Here is a 24,389-nt window from a genome sequence, read left to right on the forward strand (position 1 = left end):
TTTGTATTACTGTTTGGTTCCTAATCCATCATCTTTTGATGTTTTAGGAGACACAGAAAAGGGTCAAGCAAATCGAACCACTAAGAACAAGGACGCCCATGTCTGTGGCAGGTGCTGTGCTGAATTCTTTGAATTATCAGATCTCCTGCAACACAAGAAGAATTGTACTAAAAATCAATTAGTTTTAATTGTGAATGAAAATCCAGCTTCTCCTTCTGAAACCTTCCCTCCTAGTTCCCCTTCTGATAATCCTGATGAACAGATGAATGACACAGTTAATAACACAGATCAAGTAGACTGCAGTGACCTTTCAGAGCATAACAAACTTGACAGGGAAGAATCCATGGATGTGGAGGCTTCCAGCATTAACAATAGCAGTAGCAGTTCCAAGAGTGTCAACAATAGTATTGCAAGCAGTAACAGCTCCACAATGGGTACCTCAGCTGTAACAACCTCTCTACCTCACATAGGGGATCTGACAACATTGGGCAACTTTTCAGTGATAAATAGTAATGTAATAATTGAAAACCTTCAGAGTACGAAAGTGGCAGTGGCACAGTTCTCACAGGAAGCGAGATGTAACGGCGCATCGAACAGTAAACTTGCTGTACCTGCCCTGATGGAGCAACTGTTGGCGTTACAGCAGCAGCAGATCCATCAGTTGCAACTGATTGAACAAATTCGTCACCAAATATTACTGTTGGCTTCCCAAAATACAGACATGCCAACATCTTCTAGCCCTTCTCAAGGTACTTTACGAACATCTGCCAACCCCTTGTCCACATTAAGTTCCCATTTATCCCAGCAGCTGGCTGCAGCAGCTGGATTAGCACAAAGCCTTGCTAGTCAATCTGCCAGCATCAGTGGTGTGAAACAGCTACCCCCTATACAGCTACCTCAGAGCAACCCTGGCAACACTCTAATTCCATCCAGTAGTGGCTCTTCTCCAAATATTAACATATTGGCAGCAGCAGTTACAACACCGTCCTCAGAAAAAGTGGCTTCAAGTATTGGTGGCTCACAGCTCAGCAACCCACCAGTATCAGCATCATCTTCACCAGCTTTTGCAATAAGCAGTTTATTAAGTCCTGCATCTAATCCACTTCTACCTCAGCCCACCCCTAGTAACTCTGTTTTCTCCAGTCCCTTGTCCAATATTGGAACACCTGCAGAGGATTTAAACTCCTTGACTGCCTTGGCACAGCAAAGAAAAAGCAAGCCACCAAATGTAACTGCTTTTGAAGCAAAAAGTAATTCAGATGAGGCATTCTTTAAGCATAAATGCAGGTTCTGTGCTAAAGTGTTTGGGAGTGACAGTGCCTTGCAGATTCATTTACGTTCTCACACGGGCGAGAGGCCATTTAAATGCAACATATGTGGAAACAGGTTCTCCACAAAGGGAAACTTAAAGGTCCACTTTCAGCGTCATAAAGAAAAATACCCCCATATTCAAATGAATCCGTACCCAGTGCCAGAGCATTTGGACAATATTCCTACAAGCACAGGTATTCCTTACGGGATGTCTATACCCCCAGAGAAACCTGTCACGAGCTGGCTGGACAGCAAGCCAGTCCTCTCCACCCTGACGACTTCTGTTGGCCTGCCACTCCCACCAACGATTCCAAGCTTGACCCCATTTATCAAAACGGAGGAGCCTCAGCCGATTCCCATTAGCCATCCTTCTGCTAGCCCTCCCTGCTCTGTCAAGAGTGACTCGGGAACAGCTGATCCCACATCAAAAATTTCCAATGGACTTTCTGATGAGGTAGAGGCTGGTGCTTTGCCTACCTCAAATGGCAAGACGGAAGAAAACTCTCAAAACACAAGCGCCGTCACTAATGTGAGCAGCTCCATGAGCTCACCGGCAGGAGACCCGGGCTCCAGCGGTGTTGCCACTTTTACAAATCCACTGATGCCTCTAATGTCAGAGCAATTTAAGGCAAAGTTTCCATTTGGAGGACTATTGGATTCAACGCCAGCATCTGAAACATCAAAATTGCAGCAACTGGTAGAAAACATTGACAAAAAAGCAACTGATCCTAACGAGTGTATCATTTGCCACCGAGTTCTCAGTTGCCAGAGCGCACTGAAAATGCATTATCGCACACATACTGGTGAGAGGCCATTTAAATGTAAAATCTGTGGTCGTGCTTTCACTACTAAAGGCAACTTAAAGACTCATTACAGTGTCCACCGTGCCATGCCCCCGCTGAGAGTACAACATTCATGCCCGATCTGCCAGAAAAAATTCACCAACGCCGTTGTGCTACAGCAACATATCCGAATGCACATGGGAGGGCAGATCCCCAACACCCCAGTGATGGAAAACTATCCCGAGTCAATGGAATCAGATACAGGATCTTTTGATGATAAGAATTTTGATGATATAGACAACTTCTCAGATGAGAACATGGAAGACTGTCCTGACAGCAGCGTGCCAGATACACCTAAATCTGCAGATGCATCACAAGACAGCTTGTCTTCTTCCCCTCTGCCCCTGGAAATGTCAAGTATCGCTGCTTTGGAAAATCAGATGAAAATGATCAATGCAGGACTTGCTGAGCAACTTCAGGCAAGCTTAAAGTCGGTTGAAAATGGGTCGGTGGAAGGGGACGTTTTGACTAATGATTCGTCATCTGTTGGTGGTGATATGGAAAGCCAAAGTGCTGGAAGCCCTGCTGTCTCAGAGTCTACCTCTTCCATGCAGGCCTTGTCCCCATCCAACAGCACTAATGATTACCACAAGTCACCCAGTATTGAAGAGAAACCAGTAAGAGCTTTACCAAGTGAGTTTGCCAATGGTTTGTCTCCAACCCCAGCTAACAGTGGTGCTTTGGACTTGACGTCTAGTAACACTGATAAAATGATTAAAGAAGAGTCTCTGAGTATGCTCTTTCCTTTCAGAGATAGAGGTAAATTTAAGAACACCGCATGTGACATTTGTGGCAAAACATTTGCTTGTCAGAGTGCCTTGGACATTCATTACAGAAGTCATACCAAAGAGAGACCATTTATTTGCACAGTTTGCAATCGTGGCTTTTCCACAAAGGGTAATTTGAAGCAGCATATGTTGACACATCAAATGCGAGATCTACCATCACAACTTTTTGAGCCCAATTCCAGTATTGGCTCTAATCAGAACTCTTCGGTTATGCCTGCTAATTCACTGTCATCGCTCATAAAGACTGAGGTTAACGGCTTTGTGCACGGCTCTCCTCAGGACAGCAAGGAAGCACCCTCTGGTCTAGTTGCTTCGGGGCCGCTGTCCTCCTCTGCCACGTCCCCTGTCCTGCTCCCTGCTCTCCCCAGAAGAACCCCCAAACAGCACTACTGCAACACATGTGGGAAAACATTTTCTTCCTCCAGTGCTCTGCAGATCCACGAAAGGACACACACTGGTGAGAAACCTTTTGCCTGCACTATATGTGGAAGAGCATTCACAACAAAAGGCAATCTGAAGGTACTTCTTCCTCTTGCTGTTCTTAGGTTTCATTTTCTCCTTGCTGGGGGTTTTTAATTTTTTACACCTGTTAGTGCTGCAAGCAGTGGTACCCCTGGGTATCTGCAGTGTGACAAATGGTGTGTTTAGTCAGCTCTGGTACACGTAGATGTCCTCTTGTTGAGTGCTTGTGTTGGCAGCTGATCTGAAGTGTGAGCTGTTTTTGATGCTTAATTAAAATTCATCTACCAGCAAAGACTATGTAGAGTGTGAAATGGAACAGCCAAATGATGGTAAGGAGTATTACCGGAGAAACGCATTTTGTAACTCACCTCTTTAAAAAGCGGAAGGTTCTTGAATGTGCTGTTTTTCATAACTATCATGTAAGATGATGAGTGTTTAAAAAAACTATTAACATAATTCTAGAACTAATGGGCATTACTTTAATTGATTATATAACTAACATTTCCTGCTGATATGTGTTTGAAAAAGCAAATATACTTAAGTTTTAGAACACCAGTTGAGCACTTTACTGTGTACATTTTTCTGTTGACAGAGTATTTCTCTAGAGGTTGCTGCCAGTAATGCGAGATGAATAATTACTTTCAGGCCATTCTGTCTACACACAAGGCTCTCCGATGAGCAATCAGTAAAGGATACTTTCTGCCTGTCTGAAAAGGACATTTATAGGGTAAAGGGTGTCAAATACAATACTTACCATTGCAATGAAAGTGGACATAGCAATTCTAGCCCTGAAAGCAGCTATCTGCAATTGACAGAATAACGTGAAGTCATTATAAACTAAATACGTGTAATAAAAAAAAAAGAGTAACAAGTAATGCATTGTTCAGCAGGAAAGCGGGGTATTCTGGGTAATGGTGATGGGCGAATCCAGAAGAAGTTTGTTTATTATTCCAGATGGGAAGCGGAGCCCTGCATCCACTACCTTTAGTGTGCCGTTCATTATGTAACAAGACTGGACATGTTCATGGACTGCTGCCTTCTCTGTGATCAAAATAAGTTTGAAATCCCTGTCAACCCCTATTTTTTTGTTTCTTCCTTTCTTTCCTTTCAGGTTCACATGGGCACTCACATGTGGAACAGTACTCCTGCAAGACGAGGCAGACGACTTTCCGTAGATGGCCCCATGACATTTCTAGGAGGCAATCCTGTGAAGTTCCCAGAGATGTTTCAGAAGGATTTGGCTGCGCGGTCGGGGAATGGAGACCCTTCCAGCTTCTGGAACCAGTACGCAGCAGCACTCTCCAATGGCTTGGCCATGAAGACCAACGAGATCTCTGTCATCCAGAACGGTGGCATCCCTCCAGCGCCGGGGGGCCTGGGCAACGGCAGCAGCTCTCCCATCAGCGGCTTGACGGGAAGCCTCGAGAAGCTCCAGAATTCAGAACCCAACGCACCTCTAGCTGGTCTGGAGAAAATGGCAAGCAATGAAAATGGGACAAACTTCCGTTTTACACGTTTCGTGGAAGACAACAAAGAAATTGTAACAAATTAGAAAAAAACTTCATAAATAACATTCCTGCAAATAATGCAACCTAGGGTTGCTTTTTTCAAACTGCAGGCTACAACTCTGCAAAGACTTTCTTTTGTACCATGGTCTACTTCTAGAGTTCTAAGAGAGCTTATTTATTAGTGATATAACCTTGCTTTGCAAACAAATGCAAGCATTAACTTTGGTCTCCTGTATTTTGAACTAAATACTAATCGACTAGAGTGCTGTAAACTTGCTGTAACATTTATGGCAGTTGCAAGTCTGTTCTGCTAGGTGATCTTATTCTGGCATTAACTTATTTTCTATATCCAGTTTAACATGAACTCTGATGCGATGCCTCAGTGATGCATTAGATCTCTAATAAAAATCTGTATATAAATGTACACTTTGATCCTGCTGGAAATTTTATCAGCAAACACATTGTTTAATTTTTCCAAACAGAGTTAAGAAAAGGACTGAGAGAATATAGACTGAACAGTGTGGGTCCTTTACACAGCTCAGTTTTTGATTTTTATTATAAAATTAAAACTGCTTTAATTTTTGTAGGTTTAACATTTTCCGTTTTGAACTGTTATTTGTATTGTGCTTTTTACTTGAGTCGTCTTAAATGTTAATACATTTCTGTACAGTAATAAGCACGCGGATTATTAGAGAAGATACTGAAGTGTTGTTTTGGTAGTTGAAACTGAGACGTAACATTTTGCCTTGTAGGTATGTTCATTATAGAAAATGTGCTGGACTTTCACAATGCTGCTAAGTATGGCATCTTGAACAACTTCCGTGGACAACTGTAGATGCTCCTGTATATACAATAAGACATCACTTTCATTAAAATGTACATATGTTCCTTACAAGACCAAGCCCTACTCCTTGACCAAGGGAACAAGTATAGTGTTTGTTTATTTTGTATTAGGTATTGGGGAGGGCAGGGGGAACCTTGGACTGTTACATGCACTTTCTCGGAAAGTTGAAAAGAGAAGAGGTCCAGTTTCTTTAACATTTAATACTTACTAACAGCAGAGATACTGTAATTTTACTCGAGTAATCAAATACATTTTTGCAACAGATAAAATTTGCTGTCTCTGTGTTTTTAAAGTGTACCTGTATTTAGTAATCACTTTGTATTATTTAGCCTTTCCCTTGGTTAACATGAACTGTCCAATGTGTGTGTTTATATTTGTAAGTATGGGTATACATATATGTATTGCATATTAATTGCTAGTATATTTTTCATACCCCCTAACAGTGGGAAATTTCTCCTTGACTATTCAACTCCTTCTCCTTATAAAATTGTAGATATTTTGGCATTTTTAATTTCTTTATAAAAAAAAATGCTGCTAGCAAAGACCTTATTAAGCCTAGGTAAGTTTCCTTTGAAGGAAATAATTTATCACATTTAAGGCTTGATTTGGTTCAAATGCTTTATATTTGATATTAATTTTATTCTATGAGATTGTATGTTTGTGGCATGCTTACGCTGCTCTATCTGTGTTAAGATGTCCACTTGCAAGCCTCTCTATATTATATGGGGTTTATAACTCGATGGAAAAAAAAAATTGCTTTGGCCTTGCACATGATTTGGCTTCCCTTTTGCACCTGCAGTTATCATTAACCTCAGTGGGCATTTGGCGAAACAGAATTCAGCCCAATATTTTCACCCAGTAGCGTTTTATCTCCTCATATTATTATTTATGGAAAATAAATCAGTTTGTCTGCCTTCAAATTTTGCCTTCAAAAAACCCAACAGGAATAACTGATTTTATGTTCATGTGAATCTATCTATATATTTTTAAATTCCAAAATTCAAGTATTTTGTGTTATGGGATTTTCTTTAATATCCGTGTCGGGGGAGTTGCTTGCCTTTTTAAACCAGAAGCAATCACTTTGCTCTTCCCCCTGGTAGTCTTAAATTGTAAGCTGGGCACCACAGAGGATTTAACACTGAAAAGCTGGGGTGAGAAATACTTTTCTTGAGGACTTTTACCCTTCACATGACTATGAATCCTTAGGAAAGTATTAACACTGTAGTCTGAATACCTCTTGGACTTCATGTCTTCAGAAGTTTTTCCTGTTCGAATGTGATGATTCATCTGGTACATGATATGCATTTTTGTTAACATGTAAATTGTACACTAGAGCCAGCTGGCTTGTCAATGTGAATATTTAAGAATTTCAAGTCACCTTTTGGTCTCAGAAAAAGGTAAATTAAACGGATTTTGATGATTTTATCAATGAAATACTAACTAATTCTCCTTTTAAACTGAGTTTAGATTTGTGCAACAGCAAAGCAAGGCAGGGTTAGCAGACCCCAGTGCTCTGGGAGGGTTTCCTTTGCGCGGCTTGAATTTCATTAATAGCCTCAACTCCAGCCCTCGGACCCTCTTCTCCCGTTAAAGCGGAGCCTTTGGGGGCCGCGGGCCCTTTCAGCCCCGCCAGCAGAGGGGCCGCGGCCCGGCCCGGTCCCCGCAGCCGCGCCCGGGGCAGCGGGCCTCCGCGGGCGCCCCGCTCCCGGGCGCCGGGTAACGTGTGCGCTCGGCGTTTCTCGGAAAGAGAAAAAAACCCCCCCACCACAAAACACTTCGGTAATCTTTCCAGCACCCTGGGGTTCCCCCTCGCCGTCCCCCTCGGCCCGCCGCCCGCGGGGGGGGCGGGGGCAGCTGGCGCGGCCGCTCGGCGCGGGGGGCGCTGGGGCAGCTTCCCCGCCCGCTGGGGGGGGCCGCGGAGCGGGCACCGGCCACCGCGGGGGGAGCGAAGCGGCGCGGGGCGCCCCGCCGCCCGGGGGGCCGCGTTTCCTCGCCCAAGGCCCGGTGCCCCCCGCGGGCGGCGAGCGACCCTCTTCTGCCCCGGCCTCTTAGAAGCGTTTCGCCGCGGCTGCGGCGGGCGAGGCTCCGCGGGAGCCCCTTTCCCCCGGCCGCCCGCCTGACTGCAACGAGCGAGCCCGGCTGGGCGGGAGCTCCCCTGATAAGCCGGTGCGCTCCGCGCCCTCCCCCGCCGGGCTCCCGCCGCCGTTTCACTGTGCGTCCCTCGCTACCGACTGCGCAGGTGGGTGCTGGGGGGGAGTCAGCCCTTCCCGTGCCTCCCGCTGCGCCGGGCTCGGCGGAGGGTGCCCGGTCTGGTACGCCCGCGCTGCGCAGGGGCTTTCCCTCCCGTTTCTCCTGCCGCCCCCGAACGGAGCTGCAGGCCGGGCCGCTGCCGAAGCCGGGGACACCGCCGGCGGGTGCTGAGGCCGCGCCCCGCGGGGTGCGGGGTCAGGGTGGGCGCGGGGCTCCCCGCCCCGTCAGGCGGAGCGCCCGGCTGGCCGCCGGCGAGCTGCCGGCGAGCGGGGGGGCGGGGGGATAATTTGCTCTGGAAATGCGGAATGTTAAATTTCCCGTTACTTGACACCAGACCGTGGGGACCGGGGGAAGTTACCTCTCCCCAGAGCTGTCTTCTGGCAAGCGCACAAAGGTGCCCGCGTCGCCTCGCAGCTGGGAGCCGCGCTACCTCGCTGCAATTACCCAGCGCAGGATTTCCTATTCACAGACATTGAATTAATCCTTATTCAAGAATAGATTTTTTTTTTTCTTTACAGTTTTGTTTGCGTGGCCGCAGTTTTCTCATTAGCAACAAAGTTTTCTTCGCCTGATTTTTTTTTTTTTTTTTTCTCTCCTCCTCGCCCATCAGAATTTTATCATCCATTAAAATAAAGCACGGGGGGGGGGGGGGGGGAAGGGGGTAGGTTTGTAGGTTTGTTCGTTGTTTTTTTGGGGTGCGGGTTTGTTTTTGTTTTTGTTTTTTTTTTTTCTTCTAAGCGCCAACGATCGTTCAGCGCATTTATTTAATCAGCCCAAGTAATTTTCTTCCCCCCAGAAGCAGACGTGATTTATTTAAAAATTGGGCTAATAGCGTGCGAAACTTCCCCGGTTGGGAAGAGCCGGCGGCGGAGCGGCCGGAGGGGTCCGGCCCGTGCCGGCCGGGTGAGCCGCGGGGCTGCCGCTCCAGCCGGGCGTTTTTGTTAGCAGACGGCCCGGGAATTTGGGGCTTTCCCCGAATACCGTAGGGAGGAGAGGAAGCGAGGACGTGGCGGCGACCGAGAGAGGGGAGCGGGGACGCGCCGTTCCGCCGCCCGCCGAGGGGGACGCCCGGCCCGCCCGCGGTGCCCCGGCCACGGCGCAGCCCGGCGGGTGGGCACTTCCCTGGGGCAAACCGCGTAGATGTAGCGGAGCAGAGGGAATGAAAGCCTGAGAAGGGCGTGGAGGGCTAATTAAAAGGACCTACTATACCAGCAGAGTGGAGAGAAAGGGTCAGGGCAGCACATCGGATGGGCAGGAATGAGGTTTGTCTTTTGGCGAGGCAGGTGTGAGAAGGGAAGGGGAGCACCAAACTGCTTGCCTTATTCCGTGTGCTAATGACGACCAAATCCTAAGGCCTTTTCTCAGGGTAAAGTCGGATGGGTTTCAGCGCTTCTTCCTGGACTGGGCTGTGGTTTGAGATTTAGGGAGAGGTTGTAAGTCTTCCCTGCTGTAGTGGTCAACAAATCTCTCCAGCCCTGCTTTGGAAAGAATATTTGCTGCTGACCATCAAAATGCAACAGTTGCTGCTTGATTTGACCTTTTCTTTGGGGCATAGTTCCTGCTTTTGGGAGTCCTGAAGTCACAAGCAGCAGGTTGCATCTTTGCAGGAGGCCAGTTTTACTTGGCAGGAGAAGGTGTGACTTTGTAACATGGCAGTTATTTTTTGCTGCCTCCCTGCCAGTCTTCAGTACTTCTCCAGCTTTATCTCTGTTTTTTGTTTTTTTTTTTTAATCGAAATAACATGTTTCTATTTGGTTTCCTTCTCCCATGAATATGAGTTGACAGAAGTTAAAATAATGCCTTGCAAATAAGTGGGTACAGTTATTTATACAAGCCGGAAGCAATATGTCTCTTAACTGCTGAGTTGAAATATAATGTCTTAAAAATTTCACATACAATATAGTCTCTTGTATAAATACCTATCTCTAGACAAAAACTTAAGGAGGAGTAGAAGCTTGGAAATATTAATCTTAATAGGAAAGAACGGGAATTGGAAAGTATGTAACTTCAGCTGAGAACAGAGTGACTGACAGCTGCATTTATGTTCTGTTTCCTGATTTGATATTTCTGGTTCTTACATCCAGGTTATAGCTATTATCAGAATGGCTACCATGACCCAGTCCCTCTGTCGCTACTGGCAGTAGCCTAGCAGATGCCTGGAAGGTGGCAAGTGCATGATGATTCTTCCTTGAGAAGATCTCCTTGTTCCAGGTACATGGGGTACTGGGGGGCCCTGAATCACATGTGGTGGCTGGAATATTTTACAGGTAAGTGAGGTGTAAGCTTGGCAGTGATTAAAATTAAGTTTCTGGCTCAAATTATATTATAGTTTTGTCCTAACATGAGTCTCTTGCTTGGGTTTCCATTTTATCTTCTGTTTCTCTTGAGACGTATTTTTGAATCCAGAGGCAAAATCTCTTGATGATATGGGAGGAGGAGCAGTAGAGTGAGAATGGGAGACCAGGAAAGAGGTTTCCTTTAGTGCTGAAATCTGTCTAGCACTGAGAGCTGGTGAATAGCATGCACTGAAGGGTTGGAGACATTCTCCACAATGCTGTGCATGCTGTGTGGGGCCAGCATCTTGGGTGCAGCTGACACGGAGCATATGGTATACCTGTGAGAATGCCTACTGGAGAGTTGTAAAATAAGGAAGCACTATCATCTTCCTTTTTTTAGCAGTTAACTAATTAACTCAAATTGCAGCCTTTTCTTAACTTTCAGAAGTTACTGTCACTTTTGGAAAGCAGTTTAAATTCAGGTTAGATGAGGACCAAAACCACGTCCATACCCATGTTAGACTTTGTCGCTAGTGGTAATAAGGAAGGTCCTCACTGGAACGATCAGCCCTGAAACTCCTGATGTCATTTCATTTCAAAATGAAGAAGTCTCTCCATGTTGGCAGACATTCGCATTATCTGTACAGACAGCTCTCTTGACCAGGGCAGTGCTGAAGTGCAAAGGTCTATTTTCATTATTTAAAGGCCTTAAAAATGCAGCATCACAATGTCAGGTGGGTGTAGCAGAAGCCCTGCAGCACCTGGCATCAGGTGGTGCAACACAAGCAGTATTCAGAATTGAATATGGAAAGCAAAAAATGGAGTAGTCTGGCACACTGTCACAGATTTAACCCCACTGGTCACTACTTCCTTTCTTTTCCCCATCTTTTCCATGAAAAATAATTTCAAAGCGGAGCCAGTGAGACTAACCAAATGAATCACGTTGAGATTTTTTTTTTTCAAAGCAGTGTCTGTTTTGAAAATGAGCTTCCTTTGGCAGTGAATAATTCTAAATTGCTTTCCTTTCATTGGGATTTTAAAATGTCAGTTAATACATACTGAAGCTAACATTTGTTTCATATGTACAATAACTAAGTGGATAATCGTGTTCAATGCTAAATGTGCATTCATATGAACTCCTATCTTTCTGTTGGCTAGAGGATCCAGAGAATAGCAAATTATATAGAGAGAGACAGCAGATTTCAGAGGTTTATGTGTCTGTTTACTTGTCTAGACTGAGTACCAAGTCCTCTCAGCAACTTGTGTCAGAGCTGCTGCTGAGAACGAGGCTCTTTGTGATGGCTAGATCACTAGTTAGCTCAGTTATGGGGGATCTCTTAATACTAGCATAGACCTCTGGTGCTGATACATGTAAACTAATTTAACCCCCTGCTTAAGTCAGCTGAACTTGTTCTAACACTGATGAATGAATGAGTGCTGCACAGACAATTTCTGTAACAGTGTCTGGCAGTTTAAGGTGTTACTGTCTTTCCCTTTCAGTCCAGATGTTTATTTCTGTCCACTGAGACTTCCTCCCCCTTCCATATTTGAATGGGTGGCATAGATCACATAAGTACTCTTTATTCATATCACTACAGAGTGATTTCTTATTTGTTGAAAAAGACCGTAAGATAGGGAAGTGTCCAGAATGTACGAGGCATGTTCTCAAAGCTCAAGGACATCATCTTACAAAAGGAGATTGAGCCTATGTATCTGTGAGTCAGGCAGAAAAGAATTCATAAAGCTGTAGCTCGTTTGAGCCAGAATTTCCTGAGATGTTGCCTTCCAAACCAAGCCTCCTAAAGGGCCAACTGTCTACAAAATAGGCTTAGCTTAAAATGCCACCACAGGCATTTTTAAGATACTATATCTGACTTTGCACTGAAGCAGAGGGAGAACACTCCATAATTTGTCCTGTTGTGACAGAACATAGGAGTAACAGCTTAAAAACACCAAGGCTATTACTTCAGCAGTCTCATTACTGACATTAGATAGTCACCTAGAGTCACTTTTCTTGCTTGACCTATACAAAAAAGTAGACTGGGCTTTTGTGTTCTCTCCTGGATTTGAAGAAGTTATTAAACCAATTCTCTCTTTCCAAAGCTGTATGCATTCATGCTGGCATCCTCAATAAAGCTGGGACACAAACAAAAAAGCAAACGAACCAGTCACAATAGCATTCAATGCACTTAAACTTGGAGGAAATGAAAATCAATATTTGTCGAATGGAGGAAAAAGGTAAAATGGACTGAGGAAAAATGTCTGGCTTTCTTAAAAGCAATTAGTGAAAATGAAAAGTTGACAGCAATACTGAAATTTAATTCCTGCATCGGTGATGTTTGCACATGTTATTTTGTTGTTGCTTTCACCCGCTATCTACTGATGCACGTACTAGCTCGATGCACACATATTCTTTTATTGTTAGTTCTGTTGAATGGAATTTATTACATCTTAATTGAGCGTGGTTTGGAACCTTGGAGGCTTATGTAAAGGTTTCACTTGTGGTTAAAGTGTGAGGGGCTAATTTAGGAAATGGAAGTTTCATCCTTGGCTCTGGGCACGTGTTGCCTTGGGCAAGTTGCTCTTGATGTGCTTTGTAAAATGATGCCAACAATAGTTCCTTACCTTTAATTTCGGTTTATTTTGGATATTTAGATGTGGAACTGTTCAGATTGGTCTTTTACAATGTGTGTATGTCATACATGTCTCCTATCTTGGAATATAAATGCTTATGAAATATTCAATACAAAACAGCTATTTTGAATTTCAGCATCTATCAGAACACCTGGAAGTGCTCTGCTGGTAGCTCAGGAACACATTTGCCACTTACCAGGTGAAGTTTAAAAGTGAATGCCATGTTATACATGCTTACATTTTTACTGTATTTGCAAAAGGTCTCAAGATACTGTGTTTTTGCTGAACTACTGGATGTAGCCACAATCTTTCAAAATTTTCCATGTAGGCAGAATTTCCCTTTCTGAGGCACAGTATAAAGAAATAGTAATTATATTTGCTGCCTTGCAGACAAGTACCTGTAGTTGATTTCCAATTTCAGTGATACTTATCACAGATAACTTTCAGCCTGGACTGCAGGTAATGAGTTCTCTTGTTATATTCCCTGTGTAAGGAAAAAAAAAAATGGTAAAACAAAGTATATGGAATTGTAAAGGTTATATTTAATTACAAGAAAAATGCTGGATGATGTACAGTATGACAGTTTAGGGTCAGACTTGTTGCCTTAGTGACTTCCTGATTGTTTGAGGGTAGTGTGTGAGGTAGGAGGGAAGATGTGAAAGGGCTAGTGCCGGTATTGTGTAGTGGAGAGCACACTGCAATAAAGTGTGCAAACTGGAGTCCTCTGCAGCTGCTGGTTTTGGTGCAAGTCTTTGTAATGTTCCTGATGCTCTTTGTTTTCTCCCAGAGAGTATGTATCTCCACGTATTGTAGAAAATTACAAGTAACAGGCACAGTAGTGCAGCCATGTGTTGAAATGCAGCTGCAGGTATGTCCATTGTCTGCTCTACTGCTGAGCACTAGCAATGATTATAAAGACAGGAAATATTTTTGGACCCTCTGAGAGATTTTTCTCTGTTTGACCAATTTGCTCCTTATAGCCCTACATATGGCAGTGACAATCTTTGCTTTTGAAAGGGTAGCTCTGGGTTTTGAAACACTGGCCATAGAAGTCAGCAAGTTCTGTTTATGTTTAGATGTTCTTTCCCCAACTGTCTTGCAGAGAAACATAACAGAGTGAGTTTCATTTTATCAGGAGTCTGAAGTAACTGTCAACTGAAGTCTGAAGTCCTGGCTTTATCTACTGCTCATCTTGAAGGGCTTTCTTTTTATCTGAAAATCAGATATTGACAACAGTAACAACAATAAGAACAGGAGAAATAAAGAATGTGGGCAGCAATTTCCACCCAACACACACATACCTTTCTTGTAACTTGGCCTAAATTTCAAGCTTACTCAATGATTTATTTTACTATTTTGATTCATATAATGTTCAACTTAAACCATCCCAAAGAATCATGATTTTTAGAAAGTGCTACTCTGTCTGAAAATCAGTCTTTTAAAGCATGATGACACAAAGTCACTTAAAATCATGGCCCAAAACCCATGAGAGTGGACAGTTACAAGCTGACATCCTAGACACACACTGAGATCATCCTAATGCCTGCCCTGTCTGGCCAGCAGTTTTCCTCCAGAAAAATATATATTTTTTTATTGTTATCAAATGAAAGCAATTAGTTTGTTGTTTGATTAGTCTTTATGTGTACAAGCAGGGGGGGTCAGTGTGCTGATAGAGCCATGATGTAGTAAGGCTCCTGTAGCTGACACGGAATGGGACTGTGGGAAGATGTATGCAGTATTATTTAGCCCTTTGTAGAGGGCCAAATCCAGGCTGCTGCATTTCCAGATAAGTTTTGGGGGAGATTCAGCCATAAGTGGATGAATTTAACATACAATTTGTTACTGTAGAAGGCTCTAAAGTAGCAGGGAGTCCTGTGGTGATGTGATATGTCTCTCTCTTGAGGATTAGTAGTTGTCTCTTGCCTTCCTCCCTTCCTCCCTTCCTCCCTTCCTCCCTTCCTCCCTTCCTCCCTTCCTCCCTTCCTCCCTTCCTCCCTTCCTCCCTTCCTCCCTTCCTCCCTTCCTCCCTTCCTCCCTTCCTCCCTTCCTCCCTTCCTCCCTTCCTCCCTTCCTCCCTTCCTCCCTTCCTCCCTTCCTCCCTTCCTCCCTTCCTCCCTTCCTCCCTTCCTCCCTTTCTCTCTCTCTCAAGGGTTAAGGCTCTGTGTAATGTTGGCAGTTACTGGAAAAGGTTCTAGCAGCAGTAGAGCTGGTGAAAGATGACTATTTATAGAAAACAGTAAAGTAAAAATAAATTCAAGATTAAATATCAGTACCTACCAGCTGTAGTACCTTTTCTTCCTCTCTCGGTAAGTAGTAAAATCAAAGCATAATTTGGAAAGGATCTCTGCTGGAATTGGAGAAACTAGTCTATTCTTCATGCTAAAGGAAAGCTGAGATGTTCATTTACAGGATGGTATTTCCTCAGTCTCTGCAGAAACAGCCCCTAGTTGGGGTTAGTGGCTTACATGCTGTAGAAAGTGAGATTTTTCTGCTTGGGTGACATAAAATCTAAGCTTTTCGTCTCTGGTGGTGAGTGGACATCCTGAGTCTTTCCAGTGCTACCATAACGTCCTAAAATGATGGGATGTCTGTTAGGACAGATCTCCAGTACAGGAGACTTTAGAATGGCTGAAGTTCAGTAAAATGGTTCAGTCTACCCTGTCAGGGTTCATAGTGCCAGAAGTGATGTGCAAAGTTGCTTTTGGCTACAGCACTGGCAACTATGGAAATTCCTTGAATGAGTTTGTCCTAAATCAAGGGTTGGTCTCATCTTGGTTCTCTTCAGCAAACCAGAGGTACAGAGGTCTCGGGTTATGCTCTGTATTCCTCTCTTCCCAGAGCCTAGCTTGGACTCTGTTTAACACTCTCTAATTTTTCTGTTGGTGGAAATAGTTAATCTAAGCACTCTGCACAAGTCTTAAAAAACTGCTTTTAGTTCCCTACATCAATTGACTTTTGATATATGGTTTTCTTCTTTATTTCTTCTTCAAAGACTTGTGGGTGTAGCACAGTCCTTTTAAATGGATGAATTTTGGTAGAGGAAGTTTTTGTTGTCTTCTGATTACACTACAAAAGGGGGTTGGCAGGGATGGGCAGTTCTGGCAGATTTCGTTTTTTATTTCTGAGGAGGGTGAGAGTACAGTGGCTGCTAGTAGCTGCTGAGCCTTTTGCAAGTCTCATTTAGTTACTATTCAGTGTCTTCTTCCTTCTGTTCTTCAATGTTTCTAGGTATTTATGGTTGATTTTTCCGGAGAAAGATATTAAGTAAGAAACTTTTCATAGTATGTGTATGTGAAGGGCTGTGGGTAGAAAGGGGTAAATTTTTCCTGGGTTATGTCCGATAGAAGAACCTTATGCTACAGTTTCTGAGTGAGAAACCTACATTAACATCTGGGAGAATCAAATAACTTAGGCCTCATTCATGAGTGCTTCCTTCCTGTTCCTTCATCTCATACTGTTCAGTGTTCATTTTTAATGCCATTATTGCTTGCCTGTGTTAAAATATCTTTAAGTACCAGATTTCTCTGGATTCATTTGAAGAGCAGTAATGCCAGTTTAAAATAAATGAGAGAGAATTCTAAATCATATTCCAGAGGATCTTTTTCAGCAAAGGGAGTGTTGATTCCAGAAGAGTTTATGTAACACTTCTGAAAATCTGGACAAGTCATTGCAAAAGACTTGAAACAGAGTGTTAAACTATTTAATAGTGGTCAAATGCTGCTACCAAATTTAGTCTTTACTAAAATCAGAAATGTTACATCCTTCTGGTTCAGTAATAAACCTACAGTGACTCATCAGGGTGATGTTGCGGCTTTTTCCTTTGCTCTTATAGAGCACGTTATTGATCAGACTGTGAAATAATACAACAGCTGAAGCTCAGGTAGCAAATATGCATTGAATTGATCTCCCTTTACTAAGCCTCCTATATCCCAGCATTATTTATGGCAGAAGGATTGAGTGTGGAAAATAACTTTGATAAATACCACCTCGTAGCACCTGTTTAAGTGATGGGAAAGAAAGCACTCCCTAGTTTGTTAACTTTAAGTATTGGGAGTAGAAGTGATGTGCACATAATAATATTATGATTCATACAAACCACTTTTCAACCAACTCGATATATTTCATTACCTTCTTTCCAGCAGAAGTATTGATTTTTGTTTTGTGGTTTTATAACACAATTTCAAGGCTGTTGTAGTTTAATGAGCCATGTTCTTATGATGTTTAAAAAGATTTGAAGCATTTGTTGAAATAAATATTATGGATTGCCCATCTCTTGTCACCTCTTCTTTCTCTCACCCGTATAAACCCAGCGTAAGAATGAATAGGGCAGCCAGCTATGTGGCTTTTTGTGTTTGAGATCAAAGTGCTACTGGAGAACAATAGCAGGCCACACTTCTGTGTTCATGACCACACACAGCAGCACCTGCAGAGCAGTAAAATGTCATTGTTGCTTCTGCAGTTTGAGCACAGAGGAAGCACCACTGAGGTGGCAGATGATTCTAATAATACTTGATGTGAATTGATGGGGAAGGAGGACCATAACACAGAGGGCTTTTTATTATAAGCCTTGACTTCCCAAGCTGTGAACAACAGAATACTGCACCTGTGGACTGTCTTCAAGTCAACCATTATGGAAAGTGACAGATTTTATTAACTTAAGGAAGAACTTTTCAACATGGGAAATTTGTAGTTTATTTTGGAGACATGAAGAAAAAAAGCAGAAGGATATAGTACATATTTCCCACTGCTTATACTTTTCTGGTGTGCTTTGCTCTTTTTTGAATGTGCTACAGTAGAATCACAGGGGCATTATTAGAAAAAAAAAATCTTTAAAAAAAGAGAAAAAGATGAAACAAGCTATTTGGGACTCTTTTTTTTCCCCACTTCTACCCATTGCTTCATGCCTTATATTAGATGAACAGTGGCATTAGCAGGAGAATAAATATATTGGTTGAAGAGATACGTGTGTTAGTTTTAAGAGCTGTTCAGGGTGGTTGAAGCATGGGAGGAAAAATAAAGTTGGTGGGAAAAACCTTGAATTGTCCATCATAAGTTATTTATATAAGGAATGGTCTACGTGCAGTCAGCTCCTCCCCTGTGCATCCATTTGTGGGAAGGTTCTGGGATGTCAGGGGCTGGACATGAGGGCTGCAGGACCGTACTGTTGTCAAAGGCATGTGCAGGTAAACGGAGCTGACATACGTTTGGACAATACAGAGTTTACTTTCAACTCCAGACAGCTCGGTTTATCAGTTTTATTTACAACGGCAAAGCATCACTGCTTGAAGACATCATCTCATATTTCTGTTCTGGGATTGTGACAGTATATCGCTCTGGTTTTCAGAATGAGATAGAAGAGCGTCAGAATTTCTTTGTTCACTTACACTACAGGGCACATGATGGCTAACACAGAGATACTGCAAAAGCTGGAAAGATTAGATGCCCAGTGGCCTAATACTAGAGTGATTCCTACCTATACCTTAAATTAACAAAGTACGGGATCTGATTTATCTAGAGTTTTTTTCTATTATTTTTATTTAACAGAATGTGTGGCTGTACTCTGACTTTATTAAAGCTGCAGTGATTTGTTAGGCATAGACACAAGCCTCTGGTACCCTTATGAATCCAAGCACATCCAAATCTTTGTGTAGGTGCAATACCCTGATGATGATATAATTCAGGTTGCCTTAAAAACAGAACACACATAAGAAGGGAAATCAATATGAGCATTTTATTATCTTCATATGTATATAGCTTTTACAGTCAGTTTTGAAGGAATTGTAGAAGTTGCAATTCATGTAATATTTATGGCTAAGAGTTGACAAATCAAGCATAAAGTCAGCTGGATCATGATTATTAGCTAAAAGCATGGTGCTTTCTGGTGATTCTTTTTGTTCTAAAAATAAGCTCTGGATGAACTGAAAATCATTTTGCAGGAAACACTTAGGTAAAGTGATCATGCAGAGTAGTTGGTGGAATATTACACTTTTCATTTGCACAAACAGATGGTAAGCTTGGCCTTAGATTTAATCAGGGAATGACAGACAGGTAGCACTTTTGTCTATTTCAGATGGAAACATCAGAGAGACAGAAACTGCTTCATATTCAATAGCCTGTATACCAGGTGAGAGAAATATTTACCAGATATTCATATGATCCTTGGTGTTACTTTAACTTACTATTATAATTAACTTGTGCAAGAAAGCTGCTGATTTATTTAGTCAACTGCAAAGACTTTGGTCTGATGTATTCTCTTCTCCTCCTTTTCCATTTTGGCAACGTATATAGCGATCCAGAACACACAGAAATGTGGCTGTGAATAAACTTGTGAGGAAATAACTGCCTTAACAATTCAGGATTCATGGATCTCTGACCATATTCTTCTTAGCTAATCTTTTAGATAAGATTTTGATATCAATTGTTTCTCTTTCTCCTCCCCAAACATAATACCTGGTAACCTAAGCACATACAATCTGTTTCAGAAGAGAGATTCAAGCAAGTGCAGCCACTGGTGTGTTTTAATGTCACTGCAGAGATTATGTTACCTTCCTAGAAACAAAATCTTTTTTTCTCCCCTTCAAATGGAAGTCCCCTGATACCCCTGTCAGAGACCATTTGTTATGCAGAGTTTTGTGAAGCAATCAAAATTAATTCACAGTGATCTTTTCACCCAGAACCCCCAGCTTCAAATAATGGGCTTTCTCAACAGGTGCTCATTGTGGCAGTTTGACTCCAACTTGCCAGACTAAAGATTTTATTCTTTAGCCATATTTAAGAATAAAATCCTCAGCTTGTAATTTACTAATCTTAAGCAGCTGCCCAGGAAGGCACACCTGCTTAAAAGAATGATGTCTTGTGTCTTTGGGATCTGAAACCTAAAGATGTTTCCATATTTGTCTATTTCTGCACTTAATAAAATCTCACGTACAAGTCACTAGAAAACCTGTCCAACAACAATGCTGTGTAATACTGTGGTCTTCTTAGGAATCTGTTCTGTTTATTCTTGCAGAGGAGCAAAATTCCCTCTGAAGACAAAACAAGATGCTTTGATAATCTTTTTTTTCTTTCCCCTAAGTTAGGATTTGTAGTAGGTTTCATGGTGAAATGAAACAGAAGTAAAATCAAACAACTGTTTTAAAGGTAGTACTAATAGTCATTTTGACTGTTGAGAACTTTGACAAATGTTTCCTCAGCTCTTGCAGGCACTGTTTATATATGTTTCATGTGAGCTTCAAAAGCAAAAATCAAAACCATACTTTTTTTTTAATATTGAATGTCCTTGGTGGGAAGGAAAGAAAAAAAAAAAAAAAAAAAGAGAGAGGATAACTTGGTTTGGTAAAAGTGCTACAGAATATATATCAGCAGAAATACCTGCGCTGTTGTTGGTACCAGTATATCATAATATTCCTTTAACTGTACATAGCCAGGTAATTAATGAAGTTTGTTACCAATAGAAAGGTATCCCTGTGGAGGGTAAAGCCATACTAGTCAAAGCACATTTACACTACTATAATTGTAGTAGGAAATACTGTTGTCAAAGCTGTTATCGTAAGAAGTGGCTTTAAGCTATAACCACGTCCAAAATACTGCACTAAATTGTACGTATACAAAACAGTATGTTCAGCTGGCTTCACCACACAACTCGGGATGAGAACTTCAAGGAACATCAGTGTAGTATCAGAACATAAGTAGCTGCAAAATGGGTAAAAAAGGGACTTAAACCAATTGCTAAAACTGTATTTCTGGACAGGGTCATTGGCACTTTTATGGTATTTAAGGAAGAAAATCTTTGCCTGAATTTGTTTTGCTTTGTATGTCACCTTTAAGATTAGACTTAAGAACTGCCAGGAAACATTTGCCTTTGTATAGCTGTTATTAGTCATTGATTATATTGATGATAGTACTGCTGTAGGTTGAAACTGGGGCCTTTGACATCGCCCTCCATTTTAGAAGTTAGTAAGAAGTCATTAAGCCCCTTTATCGAACCAGGTAGCTGAAACAGTGGGGCCTCCAACAAACCGCATACACATGACGCTGCCCAAAACAAAGACACACGTGAGGCCTCTCAGACTGTTGCAGACAGAGGGGCTTTATAGAGTGTTGCTTTAGCACAACTGTTTGAGGGAACAACGCAGGAAAAACAGCTTGTAAGGAGAAAGAAAAAGCAGTAAAAAAGCATCAGCTAGAACCACATGAACACTGGTAGCATTTACTTGAGAAAAGTGTCAGAGCTTTTTAAGTTAAATGCTGAGAAAAGAAAGCTTAGAATTAAGAGAACAGAAACCATCTCCAGCTGTTTAATTCCTCTTATGTTCAGGGAAACAGGATTTTGTTTGTGTCAAAGAGGGAGCTGACTTTATCATCAATTTCTAATGGAAAGAGAGTGCCCTACATGTTGGCTTGCTGCTCAGGTCAAAAGGGGGTGATACTGCTTTTTATTTCAATAGCACCATTTATTTAGGACTCTCAAAATATTCTATAAATGTAGATATTGGACAACACTAGTTTCCTTAAAGTAGACAGATATCATTTTACCTCCTTAGCAAAGTAAGGGACTTTGCTAATAGGATTTTTTAAGCAGTTTGCCAAAATTCAGCAGTGACTTGGTCACAGAATTAAGAAGGGAATCTAGGGTCCTGATTCCCTTTTTATTCATACTGTTATAAATCAGATATTAGCAAGAGGAGTCATGTTTCTGTGGCTGCAGAACCTGGTTCCCCAATATAATTATGAATAGAATCAGACTCCTTCTGGAGCTCAGTGAAATATAGAAGTCCTGATGCTCCCTTGCTCTTGATACACTGTCTCACAGTGTAGGTCACTAGTCATACATCCTTGTGTGAAATCTGGAATATAACAAATGTTTGTACTGTACTATATTTTTTTTTCCAAAGCTTTATAGAAAACAGTGAAAGTAAAAGCCTTGTCCCATGATCTTTAATGTTGGTAAGGGACGTAAGGAGTATGCTGTGAGCATCTAGTTGCCACTCAGTTGCTCATGTACTTATTTATAGCACTGACATAAAAACAAACTGTTAGTTAATAAAATTACAAAAATGGTATTTCGACCTTTTCAGATTTCAACAATTTCCACAGATATGGGAAGGGGGAATTCCTGGGTGATGATACAACTTGCCTAGAAACATCTTGCAGAAGTGGATTTGAATCTCCTGAGTCCGTCTAGTGTGTAATTCAAAAGAGCATCTCACATAGATTGATGATCGCAGGTTCTAAAGCTTTTCCTTTCTTTAATGCCAGTTATTGTTAACAGAAGATTTAAAGCGCTGGTTGAAATGTGTCTACAATATTTATAAAATGTCACACACTCAAACATCTCTTTACAAGTCTCGTCTGAAAAAAAGTTATAGTCCAAAATTGAGATTTAAGAAGCTAATTCACTCCACAAGCATCTCACACTTGTTCTATACAGGAGATTTAAAATTTTGTTCTCTATAGAGCAGTTCTAACTTTGTTTCTTCCAAAAATAAAACAAATCAGCCCCAAATACTTCTGACTGAAGGAACTGGTTTAGTTTCATGCTGTATCAGGAATAAATCTCACTCTAAGTTGAACATGGCTGTAAAATTGTCTGAAAAGTGGACTTTAAAAGTCATCATCACATCAAACAGTACAGGGTACACAGTTTTGCAAATGTGAACTCTGATCTACAGTGGATCTCATGTGGATAATCAGGACGAAGCTGTTTGCTACTTTGAGAATACAGCGTGCTTTGGTTTGCTCTCTGCTCCTGCACTATCAGATGCCAGTGCATTCAATAAAGTATGTAATTCATTACCTGCCAGGGTTTCTTAGTATCTTATGTTTAATTGTGCTGGTTTAATGAGTTCTTGCAAAGTTTTTCAATGCAGGAAGGGATTGCTTAGGCTACCAAACTAAATACCAAAACATTTGTGCCTTATACGTTTGTCTGTGTGAGGAAAATATTACTAACCTGTGAAGCACACTAAATAATCCTATTGAATTACATAAAAGTATTTGTACCAATGGAGAATCATCCATTTATATTCATGTTTTCAGCCGTACTAAGTAAGATTTTTACACGCTTAACCTGAAAGCATATCCAGTAGATTTTTGAAAGCATGAAAGCAGGTGAACAAAGTGGAACACTACATAAATACTCTTAGATAATTTAGAGCAGCAGAGGAAACTACACTGTAGCAGCATATCCATGTAGAGGTAGAATGGTATTTTGAAACCAGGTAAACTTTGCATAATCTCTTCTTTTTACCATTAAAAAAAATCATATTGCTGAAGACTTAAAAATCATCTAAAACATAAGCAAACAATGCAATGATTTCATCTTAAAGCTGCTAGCGGTATGACTTACCAGCTGTTAGATGTATGTATTTGATTCAATGGAATATTTAACTTCAGTATAGGTGACTGGTTTATTGCTGTTGGTGGTGTAACTGATTACTCTGTTGCTGTTCAAAATGTGAATAAGCTGTGTGCTTATCTACTACTCTACCCATTTTGAGGCTTGGGAAGTGAAGAAGTTAACTGCTGTCAAGTATTACTGTGATACAGGTGAAAAATACAACTCTTTTCTACTTACTGAATTAGTCACTTGTTCTTCCTCTTCTCTCTCCATGTGGCTTTAAAACAAAACATATTTCCCACATTCTGTGTCACCTTAGATGCCACCTTCTCTAGTCTTCAGAACTACTTACTTTCTCGGTTTCTTTTTTGCTATAGTTTCTTTTACCACAGAGAAAATTGAGGTCAATTTATGTAAACAGTGTAGGGAATGTTATGGTTTTGGATGGAGGACATCCATGGCATCAGTCACATTCAGACCTGCAGTAAATTTCTGGCTTCATGGTGGAGTGTAGAGGGTTTTTATTGGCATTGAGACTTCACCTGAAAAGGGAAGTGAGCATACATTTGATTTCAACTGTAATATATTACTTTCATGCTACTTAATGGACATTTTCTGAACTTTAATAGACATTTTCAGACTTTTTCTGAAAAATAATCTTGTATGTGTACATAAGCCTGCTGTTGTACTTATTAATTTGAAGATGGGGGCATTCCTACTCAGCACATTTAGTTGAGTACGAAGGGTGTTACCTCTCTGGCAGCCCTGGCACCCTCTCCTTTGCCTGGCCTTGTGGCTGGACAGAGCCCAGCATAGCTGGGGCAGATGGAATCTGAGAAGCCCTGTGGTACCGTGCAGGGTCCCCAGGCCATCCTTCTGCAGTGTGCCTGCACACCAGTGTGCTAACCATCAGGGGGAAGGGGTGAGGTTCCCTTCCTCTGCTTGCCTCTCCTCACAGCCGTATGCAGAGAGACCCTCTTATGTTCCTGGCTGCTAACAACATAACTATTGACTGTAGAATGCTCCTCAGTAGTTGAATTCACATCCATTTTTCTTTATGAATATATATACACAAAAGAGTAACTATCTTTAAAAATATTATTTATCTTGTGAAGATCTTCCAGTATGTGAGTTA

General features: G+C 41.8%; 1 protein-coding gene and 1 long non-coding RNA gene across 3 annotated transcripts in view; both read left to right on the forward strand.

Annotated features, from left to right (window-relative positions):
• SALL1 (spalt like transcription factor 1) overlaps window positions 1-7,102 on the forward strand; it is a 16,839-nt gene extending 9,737 nt beyond the window's left edge. For both annotated transcript variants that reach the window (XM_074913336.1, XM_074913335.1), the window contains 2 exons: window positions 48-3,460; window positions 4,515-7,102. In XM_074913336.1, coding sequence (XP_074769437.1) covers window positions 48-3,460; window positions 4,515-4,955 — 3,854 coding nt within the window. In that variant the 3' untranslated portion in view covers window positions 4,956-7,102. The remainder of the gene's footprint in view (window positions 1-47; window positions 3,461-4,514) is intronic.
• Window positions 7,103-7,689: 587 nt separating this feature from the next.
• Window positions 7,690-24,389, forward strand: part of LOC141963792 (uncharacterized) — a 121,194-nt gene continuing 104,494 nt past the window's right edge. Inside the window, exons 1-2 of the long non-coding RNA XR_012634207.1 lie at window positions 7,690-7,994; window positions 10,090-10,272. This is a non-coding gene — a long non-coding RNA (uncharacterized LOC141963792). The remainder of the gene's footprint in view (window positions 7,995-10,089; window positions 10,273-24,389) is intronic.

The sequence above is a fragment of the Athene noctua genome, chromosome 9, assembly GCF_965140245.1.
Source record: "Athene noctua chromosome 9, bAthNoc1.hap1.1, whole genome shotgun sequence".
NCBI classification, from domain to species: Eukaryota; Metazoa; Chordata; class Aves; order Strigiformes; family Strigidae; genus Athene; species Athene noctua.